Source organism: Cordyceps militaris (genome assembly GCF_000225605.1).
Source record: "Cordyceps militaris CM01 unplaced genomic scaffold CCM_S00005, whole genome shotgun sequence".
Classification (NCBI taxonomy): domain Eukaryota; kingdom Fungi; phylum Ascomycota; class Sordariomycetes; order Hypocreales; family Cordycipitaceae; genus Cordyceps; species Cordyceps militaris.
In genome coordinates this window covers 604,580-615,278 of record NW_006271973.1, presented here as the reverse complement: position 1 = coordinate 615,278, position 10,699 = coordinate 604,580, and the positions used below count along the sequence as shown (strand labels likewise).

Genomic DNA, 10,699 nt, shown 5'->3' with positions numbered 1-10,699 from the left:
TACCCTATACTAAAGAACCTAATAGTACTATAAAAAGGGTAAATAGGACTTTATTAAATAAAATAAGAGCTATATTATTTATAGCTAATATACCTACCTTTTTATAAGGGGAAGTTTTAGAAACTACTATTTATTTATATAATATAATACTATATAGTTCTCTAAAGAATAATATAAGTCTTATAGAATTAAAAGAAAATAGAATTTTAACTAAATATAATTTATTAGTTATAAAGACTTTTAAAAGTATAGTCTATTATAAAAATAAGACTCCTAGTTCTAAACTAGAGACTAGAGCCTTTAAAGGTATAGTTATAAGATATCTTCTAAATTCTTATAAAATATAGGATATTTCTAAGAAAAAAGTTATAATTTCTAGAGATATTATTATATTAGAAAATAATTTTATAAATAATAATAATAATAATATCTCTTTTAATTTATTAAAAGAGAATAACTATAACTATAGGAAGTTTTTAGCTAACTAAATCTCTTTAAATAATAATAATAATAGTATTATAAATAATAATAATATTAATAATAATAATAGTATTACTACTAATAATACTAATAATAATACTAATAATATAGAAAATAATTCTATAGATAACTCTTTAATAGAGAATAATAACTCTATTAAGAAGGATATTAAAGGTATACTTAAAACCAATATATCTATTAATATACCTAGAAAAATAGATAAAGAAGAAGAATATAAAGAAGTCCTTAATATAATAATAATAAATAATTATAATAATTATATTCTTAATATTATAACTAAGCCTTTAAAGCCTTCTAGTTATAATAAAGCTATAAATTCTAAAGAAAATTTAGAATAGCTAGAGTCTATAAAACTAGAAGTAGATAAATTATATTTTTATAATACTTAGACTATATCCTATAAACCTAAGGAAAATTAAGAAATTCTAAAAGGTTGCTAGGTATATAAAATAAAAGAAAATAATTTAGATTATAAATATAAATATAAATCTAGATAGGTTATATAAGGTTTTAAATAAGTTAAAAGACTTAATTATAAAGATACCTTTATAACTACTACTAGAATAGAATCTATAAGAATTCTATTAATTTTAGCTATATATAATAACTATTATATCTAATAATATAATATAAAGAATGCTTTTATATATACTAATATAGATTATAAAATCTATACTATTTTACCTAAGGGTTATAAAGATTATTTATTAGAAAAATTATCTTTTAAATTAAATATAAGTAAAAGTTAAGCTAAAGAATTATATAAAACTAATAGAATTATTACTAAATTAAATAAAGCGTTATATAGTCTAAAATAAAGCCCTAGACTATAGTATAATTTTCTATTAAATAATTTAAATAAACTAGGATTTTATACTAGTCCTTATAATTAGGGAGTATTTATAAATAATATATATAATATAGCCTTAATTTTATATATTAATAATATCCTATTTATAGGGGCTAATATAAATATAATAAAAACTACTATCTCTAACCTAAATAAATATATAAAAGTCTAAGATTTAGGTAAAATAAGAGATTTTCTAGGAGTTAATATAACTATTAATAGAAAAAATAAGTATATATATCTTTCCTAGTATAAATATCTTATTAATAAAATAAAAGAATATAATAAAGAAAATATAGGAACTTCTAATACCCCTATGTTAGAAGGTCTAAAGCTAGTTAAATCTACTATAAAAGCTAGCTTAATAGATATATTATAATTTTAAAAAGAAATAGGCTCTTTATTATACCTAGCCTTAAAAACTAGGCCTAATATAGCCTTTATAGTTATAACTTATTCTAGGTTTGCCTTTAAACTAGACTATACCTACTTTTCTACTTTAAATACTATATAGAAATATTTAAATAAATTTCCTAATAGAGTTTTATTTTATAATTATAATTTTCCTATTAATTATAATTTTATAAAAGGTTTTTCTAATACTTCTTAGGCTAGTAACTTAGAAGAAAGAAAATCTATAACTAGTTATAGCTTTTATATATATAATAACCTTATAAGCTAGTCTTATACTAAGTAAAAATATATAGCTTTAAGTACTTATAAAGCTAAATATATAGCTTTAAGAGATTATACTAAAGAAGCTATATTTTTAAATAATTTATTTAAATTTTTAACTAATAGTTTAAATTTAAATAGAAAAAGCTCTATACCTCTTATTTTAATAAATAACTAGGCTACTATTAAATTAGTAGGAAATCCTAAATTTTATAAGAAAACTAAGTATATAGATATAGCTTATTACTATACTAAAATATATATTTTAAATAAAAATATAATAGTTTTCTATATTAAAATAGCTAATAATTTAGCTAATATTTTTACTAAGCCCCTAGGCTTAATTAAATTTAATAGTTTCCTTAATAAATTATCTCTAGGTAATATACCTAATTAATAAGATATTAAATAATAAGGTTTTTATAAGCTATATAAATAAATAGTTTTTTCCTTATATATATATATATAAATAAGTTTTTTACCTAAATAATAAAGGTTTTTCTTATTATAATACTAATAAACTCTAATAACTATAATATAGGTTAAATTTCCTATATATTATAATAGGTTAAAATTCCTATACACTATAAAAATACTCTATATAATAGGTTTAAATCCCTATATATAATATAATACTATATAATAATAGGTTTAAATTCCTATATATAACTAGGTTTTTTATATATTTTATATATATAATTTTTCCTATTTTATAATATTTTTATTTAAAAAAATATAAATTTAAAATATACTCTTTATAGGGGGATATAAAGGATAATAGTATAATTATATATACTATAAAAATACCCTAATTTTTCCTATTATAATAGACCTACTTTTATATAATTTAGATAACTATTATATAAGATATAAGGGAGTTATATAACTCTTAGATACTTTAGAATGCCTTTAATGCCTCTTCTTAGATACTTTAAAATACCTATATTAACTCTATATTAGAGTATTTAGTAGTTATTTAGAAGTAGAAGAAAGGTCTCTATAGTCTCTAGCTATAAAGCATAGTAATCCCTCTATATAATTTATATATAATCTTTATAGCTATTAATATTATAATTCTTCTTCTTTCTTCTTTTACCTATTTAATCTACTTTTCCTACTTATAACTTATATTTAATAGACTTTCTACTCCTTCTACTTAAGTATCTTATATACCTTAATATTAAAGGTATTATATAGTTAATTAGCTAAAGACTTATAGTAGCCTACCTTAATTAGATATTATTAATATTAAAAGTTTAGTTATATACTTATATATATATAGCTAAAAAGAGCTATTTTCTATTTAAGAAGCTTATTTAGCTAAATTTAAGTTTTAATAAGCTATCTTAATATTACCTTTTTAATAGGTTATAAATAGTAATATTAAATAGTTAAAGAATATATAAGGTATATATAGGGATTATAACTATATAGATATTATTATAAAGATATATTAAAAAAAAATATCTATTAAATAAGACTTATACTTATTTAAAACTAATAATTACTTCTAATTAGCCTATATTAGCTAAGTATAGGGAATAAAAATTTCTTATAGCTAATAAAGGCTTAGCTTATTTATAATCTACCCTTTTTTACTATATATTATATACTAAGACTTAGAATATATTAGATTAATAAAGAACTATTATTTCTATATTATCTCCCCCTTATAAATAACTAAAGATAATAGCTTTTAATTAGTTATTAATATATATTTAATAATTATAATCTATTATAAAGACCCCTAGTCTATATAATATATATATTTATTACCTTAATTTATACTAATTATAAGCCTATTCTAGTTATTACCTTTAGCTAAGCTTATTTTATTTATATTTTAATAATTTAATTAGCTAATCTTTATTATTATAAGGTTTATATAAATATTAAAAAACTTATTAATAATATTAAGCTATATAATACTAACCTTTTTTTAGTATAGTATCTTAATATATTAGGTAGTAATTATAGGGTTCTTTTCCTTAAAGGTAGTAAACTAATTTTAACTAAGTAGGCTATTATTACTATTTTTAGCTATTAGCTTTTATACTATTAGCTATATTTAAATATAAGTTATTAATATCTTTAGTTTTTCTTAAATTAGTAGTTAATTATAAAGTATAGTTTTCTAAACTAATATTAATTATTATATATAACTATTAGTATTATTATAAGTTAGGCTACTAAGGTAGTATTTCTATAAGGTAGAGTATAGAATATAATATAATTTTATAGCTTAATAAAGACTAGTTTTATTTATAATTAATAAGATAGTATTATCTATATTATCTTTTAACTAATTAAGCTTTAATAATATTCTAGAAAAGTAAGGTTAGTAAAAAGTATAGTAGAATTACTTTAAATTAGTATATATAGAGCCTAAGAGTAGTATATATAAAGTATTAAAAAGGTATATATAGAGCTATAAAGCTATAAATATAGAGCTATAAAATAGTATATATAGAGCCTAAGGGTAGTATATATAGAGTATTAAAAAGATATATATAAAGCTATAAAGCTATATATATAAAGCTATAAAATAGTATATATAAAGCCTAAGGAAGTATATATAGAAGTGTCTTATAAATTAGCTTAAGAAATATAGTAGCTTTATATAGTCTATATTAAGCTACTAACTTATTAATTTTTTACTAACTAATCTGTTTTTTTCTACTGACTAATCAATTCCTAACCTCCCTAGCTATACTGATAAGCTGGTTCCTGGACCAGGGTGGTGGTTCCTGGAGGGGGTGGTTGGGTTACCACATCACCATCAAGACCAAAACCAAGCCCAGCCATCCGCGCCTCACGTTCCACTCAGGCTCCAGCAAACAGTGCCCCATCATTGCCGTTGTGCACTTTCAGGCGGCCGCCGTGGGCATCAAGGTCGGTCTGGGCGACCCCGAGGACATGGCCGGGGTGGAGTGGGAGGACCTGTCGTGCCGAAACAAGGCGACGCACGCCAAATACGCGTGGTCTGTGACTCTTCCGTCTGCAGAGGCCGCGGACGGATCCAAGTCCGCTCGTCGGACCTTTGTGTGGACGCGCACCAGGAACAAGGGCATCGACGGCACCAAGCCGACGGCGGCGACGAACCGCCACTGGAAGCTCTCCGAAGAGGGCAGCGAGGACATTCTCGCCCTCTTCACGGGACAGGCCAAGATTGGACAGTGCGGTACGCTGGCCATGCGGCGGGACTTGGATGGAAAGCTCCGTCGTCTGGCGCTGGTCACGTTGATGGGTCTCTACGAGAGAGCGCGCACCTCGGGCGGCTAGGTGTACTTGCCCGGGCTCCCATCTGTACAATAGTATCTCCTTGATTTACTCAGCTTGGATTTTCACCATCAAAATTTGTACGAGCTCAATCCGCAGTATATACAAAGTGTCCAAGCTGGAGAAGCCTCCAATACTAGTCGCTACGTCGCCTTTAGACTCTGCTTGGACATGATCGAGGTAAAGGCAGCCAGGGCCGCCTCGGGCTGGTACGCCGGCACCTCGTGACCGGCATCATAGACGCGCAGCCAGTTGAGGTTGCCCGCCGTCTTGTACTCGCCGTACTTTTTGCCGCCGACGGTGTAGGGCTGGATCGCGGCCGAGACAAACTCCTGCGGCGCAATCGACTGCACGGCGTCGTAGTTGCCCATCCAGTTGCAAATCCAGTCTACACAGGCATCAGCACACATCTTCTCTCACTAGGCACGTAGTGCGGGCGCGGAAAACTTACCAGCATCGCCAGCCCACACCAGGACGTTGACGTTGGACTGGATGACTCTGGACAGAGGCGCGAGGAACGAGCGGGCGCCTAGTCAAGGGTTGTCAGTAACACGAGTACACAGATTGCAGAAGGAACACGTACTGTCGTCGCCGCCAATCGCAGACCGCCCGCAGGAGGAAAAGTTGGATGTGGCGCCAATCGCTTTCATGACGGACGCGCTGGTAATGTAGTTAACAAACGTGCTCGGCGGGAAGGAGTCGCTGTCGGCGCGGATATCGTAGACATCAAACTGGGCGAGCTCTTCCAGCGGGCTCTCGACGTAGAGGCCGCACTCATTGCCCGCCCGCGCGCAGGCCTTGTTTGTGCTGGCATCGTCGGAGCAGCCGTCATACGCGGGCGCGCACTTGTTCTGCCAGTCATCATAGTACTTTTGCGCGTCGTCAGCGCTAAGCAGCGGGCGGTACTGGTTCTTGACGGCAAAGTCAATGTACGCTCTGTACTGGTTCTCTGTTTTTCTCTCTCATCAGCCTTTTTGTCGTCTGCGCTTCAGCCACACGGGAGATGCTTACTGGGGTCGATCCAGCCATTGTTGACGCCGAGGGCCACGAGATGCACCTTTTCGCCCGTCACGGTGCCCGCGTCGATGGCGGCGTTTTGCTGCTCAAAGTAGTCGGCAAACGCGGGCCCGTAGTGGCCGCCGTAGGACTCGCTGAAGAGCCCAAAGTCGCGCGACCGGTACTCGGGGAACCGGGTGAGAAAGGCCTGCAGCATGGCCCACACGGCCGGCGCGGCGTGCGGCGTCGAGTCGACGGCGTTGACGTCGCCGTAGCTGAAGCCGGCGCCGATGGGCTGGTCGACGTAGAGCTGGGGGGGGACCACCAACCTTGATTAGCCAAAGCAAACAGGAAGGGGACAAAAACTTTGTCAAGGAGTTACCATGTTTGCGAACGTGTTCCACGAGTACGGGTTCAGCTTGGGCTGCGAGCCGCCGTCGTTGAACGTGCAGGGCCCGTTCTCCTGGAACAGGCCGAGCATGGAGCTGCAGCCGGGGCCGCCGTTGAGCCAGAGGGCCAGCGGCGCCGTCTTGGCGTTGCTGCGGGCCTCGAAGAACCACCACCACATGTTCTGGTTGTCGCCTTGTTGTCTGCGCATCAGCGGACTTGCTTGTGCTGTATATACCTCACCATGTCTGTGGGATGGCAACTCACCGACCGTCTGGTAGCCAGAGTACTGGTTCACCCCGGGCGTTGTCTCGCAGATGCCCGAGTTAGACACGTACTTGAGGCTGGTGCCCGTGGCGGCGTGCTCAAACACGCTGTACTCGACGTCGCCCTCGGTGCGCTTGTACTGTTTGTTGGTGGTCTCTTGCGGCAGCGCGGCGCCGAGCCCGGCCAGGGCGGTGAGAGCAAGCGGAACAAATCGCATCGTTGTTGGGTGAGATGAGATGGCAACTAGTGTAGAGCTTCAGAGTTGTTTGTCTCTCGGGGCATTCCCGACTATATAGACTTGGCAACTACCCCGGCAAGCGATCGTCGTTGACAAACATGTTTGTTCTTGCCTTGAGCGGTCCGAGCATACGACGCTGCCACGGCTGGGAAGGCCACGGCTGCGAAAAGGCTCAACTCGCCTCGTATATTCTTGCCTTGGAGCACATCTATTCGACAAGCACGAAAGGAGCCTATCGTCCTTTAAGAAGCTTGCTGCCCGCTAGGTCGAGCGATCCCGGTAGCGGCCTGCCTAATGGGGCAGGTCCCCGGCACTTGATACCGCCTACCGTTGCACCGGACCGCTGCGATCATCTCTCGGTATCTCGGAACCAGCAGGTTTCATTGAGCCCGACTCGAAGGCTGTGCGTTGTTGGGTTGCTGGCTTGCTCTTGGTCAGAGCCGACGGGTACAACAATGGCGATGCGGTAACACGCGGGATAGATGGGATGCTGGCTGATTTTGGTAAAGAGAATGCCGGCCTGGGAACGGGCGCTAGGTTCGTCATGTTCGCGCTATCCGTACTTGGCAAGGCTGCCAGACGAGGCTTGGCGAACGATCGGACCGGTAGCCTTACTAGTTAGGATATAATAGCGTGCTGAGCTTGCATCTTCTAATCGTGGCCTCTTAAGATAATTCAGTCTATGCCGAGTTTAACATGGTTATCCAGTGAAACTCCACCGTTGATAAGCCGAAGACATTTGCGGACTCTTGGCAACATAAAGCACTTACAACTGAGATGGAATGTGGAAGTCGCGCTCTTCCCCCAGAACGTAGCTTGACCTCCAAACTCAAGGTATATAATATTTATTATATATTTACCAATTTCGCTCGCCTCGAGTCAGTCTTTCCATTTTATAGGAAAGAGTAGGCAAGGCTTTGTGGCGCGGCCAAAGCCAATACATTTTTGGGCTACCCGGTAGCTTGTTCATCATCGTCTGTTGTCACAAGGTTAAGGTCAGGCCACGCAATGCTTGTGGAGGGCGCTAAAATGCATTCATTTGTATTAAAGGGAGAATATTACAGTGCATTTACAAGAGTAGGGATTTTAACTTATCGCTGCTAGGATCCCCTTGAGGAGCGTGTGCAAGCATTTCAATGTATATAATGCTAGAAGTAGACGATTAAATTGGAAACTTCGCGTAGACATGACCAGCTTCGCTGATAGGAAGCCCACATCAGTTATGGGCTCTATCCATGAAGAGGGGAGAGGGAAGGGGCGAAACGTAAGAACGACAGCATCTCCGTGACAAGGCGTCCCGTCAGTAGCGAGTTCCTCACATAATGTGGATTTTTCCGCAAACAAGACATCGACTAGGCAAGGTCCAGCTTCCCTTTGGGACTTCAATGTATGGCTGCTTTCGCCTCCCCCGCGTTCTGGGTCGGTCGATGCTGGTCTTGATTGATGGCAAGGGCGATTGGTTGCGGTATTGGTGGTAACTGGGTAGATTCAGTGGCAAAATTCTCGTCGCCGCTGTTGGTTCACGTGCATGTCGTAACAATTGGAAAGAATGCTTCCGCCACGCGGAGAATCAGATCCGGCGAATGATCTTTGGCCCGACAAAAGTGCGACCATTGCCATGTATCCGTATGGGAGGGAACTGGGCCAATGTCCAGAGCGAGACACACAATTACACATGTTTCTGATTAGATGCTTTTCTTGTGTCGCGAATATACTAGTACCTTTTTTAGTCCTACGCCACTGGTTGTCAGTTTTAGAGTCTTTCTGGTCGGCATCGGCTGACGGCGACGCACGACATTTCCGGAACCAACGAGAGTAGCGCCATTTCAACAGAGGGGTGAGTGGAGGGAATGAAAGTTCCTCTGTTTTCAAGGCAGGTTGGCGATTGGACAGGGCAGCTAGGATCTCTCAGACTCCAGCGCACTATTACCCCGGAAATGGTGGCTGCATCCCCTGTCTGTGTTCCAATGCAAAAGTTCTAGTTAGTCGTGGTGGGCTGGTGGCGCTCCTCGCGCAGAATGAGCTGATGTCCCCAAGGCGAAAAGGGGCTAACTTATATTCGTTCACTGCATGACATACCAGGATTGACACGCAGGACAAGGGAACGCTGGCCGTCTCTTGTCGGCAGGGTGAGCATACGCGCTTGGGACATTCATATACGACAAGGGATACGAATGTCTGTTTGATATCCAGCTGTCATTATCGCTTGGCGTCGGCCTCGCAGCGATCCGTCCCATCCCGCACTTGGCGGCTTGGCATTCCCGAGGCGACGGCCGTAACTAGGGCGGCATGTAGAAGCGAGCGCCTCGGTTTGACGTGTTTCGACTCACGCCATGGGTATCTCAAAAGTTCCCCTCATCAAGAACGGTATCGCCTGACGAGGGTGCCCAAATATCTCATGCAATTCTGTCAGGTAGGAACTTGTGATTGGCGTCCGGCGAGGCGGCAGGCTTATTGGTGACGAAACCCCTTTTTTACTCATTTTTACTGCATCTTGAGCAGGCCCTTTTGCAATGTCAGGTATCGGAACTTTGGAAGCCAGATGTGGCAAGTACGAAAAGTCGGCGGTGGAGAAGAAGTACTTGATCGCATCACGCTCCGGTCCCTTTGGAAAGAACTTTTGGAAGCCCGTCCTCGAACTAACTAGCGGCTTCGTCTGTACAGGAGCGAGACGAGCGAAAACCTTTACCTCATAGAAACGCCATCTTGGGGTCATCCGGGGTAACTATTGCAGCATTCCTCGGTCGCCTCACCGCACGACCCACGGGTTCGCGGAGAAGCATTTGGAATTGTGCAGCGTGTCTGTGTCTGCAGTCTTTGCAGTCGTCTTGATGCCAGAGAATTCACCCTGGCCTGCAACCCAGCCTCCCGCTCCCTCTCCATCTTTGCCGGCGCTTGTCGCATCTCAAAAGTCGTCTTCTTTTCCCACTCTCTCCACAGCCACATCACACGAATGGAAACAGCCTCATCAGTCGTTGAGATGACGTGAAACTTGTTTTGTTTGTTTCAGCGCCTCAATTCCCCCCGAGTTGCGCCCACCAAGCTGCTTCACTCGTGGTGGCGCCGCCATGCGGATGGTGCCGGGAATCGCAGAGGCTCTTTTGCTTGGCAGCACCTGCCGGATTCCGGGGTGGGGGCCGCGCAATTGTCAGAAGGGGCAGCTCTGGAAAGAACTTTTGTCGAGCGCCACTACTGCATGGGCCCGGCTGTAGATATTATGTCCTGCTATACCCATACAGTACGGATATAGAGATGGCAGCAGGCTCGAGCCCCGTCGCCACGCTACGTCCGTACCGAAATCGGCGGCCTACGCTGTTTCGGGAGACATCTCCTGGTCGCAGAATGAGGTGCTGCCAGGACAACAGCGTCTATGAATTTACAAGCGCGCGTGGATCTTGGGTGTGGCACCAAACGTGCTTCTCACCCGGCGTTGCCATACGCCCCATGTTGCCAATCCATATTCGAGGGCCGCTTACTGGAACAGTGATAGGTTTCCGATGCTTATA

General features: G+C 39.1%; 1 protein-coding gene across 1 annotated transcript; it reads right to left on the bottom strand.

Annotated features, from left to right (window-relative positions):
* Positions 1-5,448: 5,448 nt before the first annotated feature.
* CCM_06586 (carboxypeptidase S1, putative) lies at positions 5,449-7,172 on the bottom strand (the record flags this gene model as incomplete). The annotated part of the gene is made up of 6 exons (XM_006671727.1): positions 5,449-5,693; positions 5,757-5,834; positions 5,889-6,254; positions 6,317-6,611; positions 6,684-6,883; positions 6,956-7,172. 6 exons carry the CDS (start codon positions 7,170-7,172, stop codon positions 5,449-5,451), a joined length of 1,401 nt encoding a protein of 466 aa, XP_006671790.1.
* Between the last annotated feature and the right edge of the window lie 3,527 nt (positions 7,173-10,699).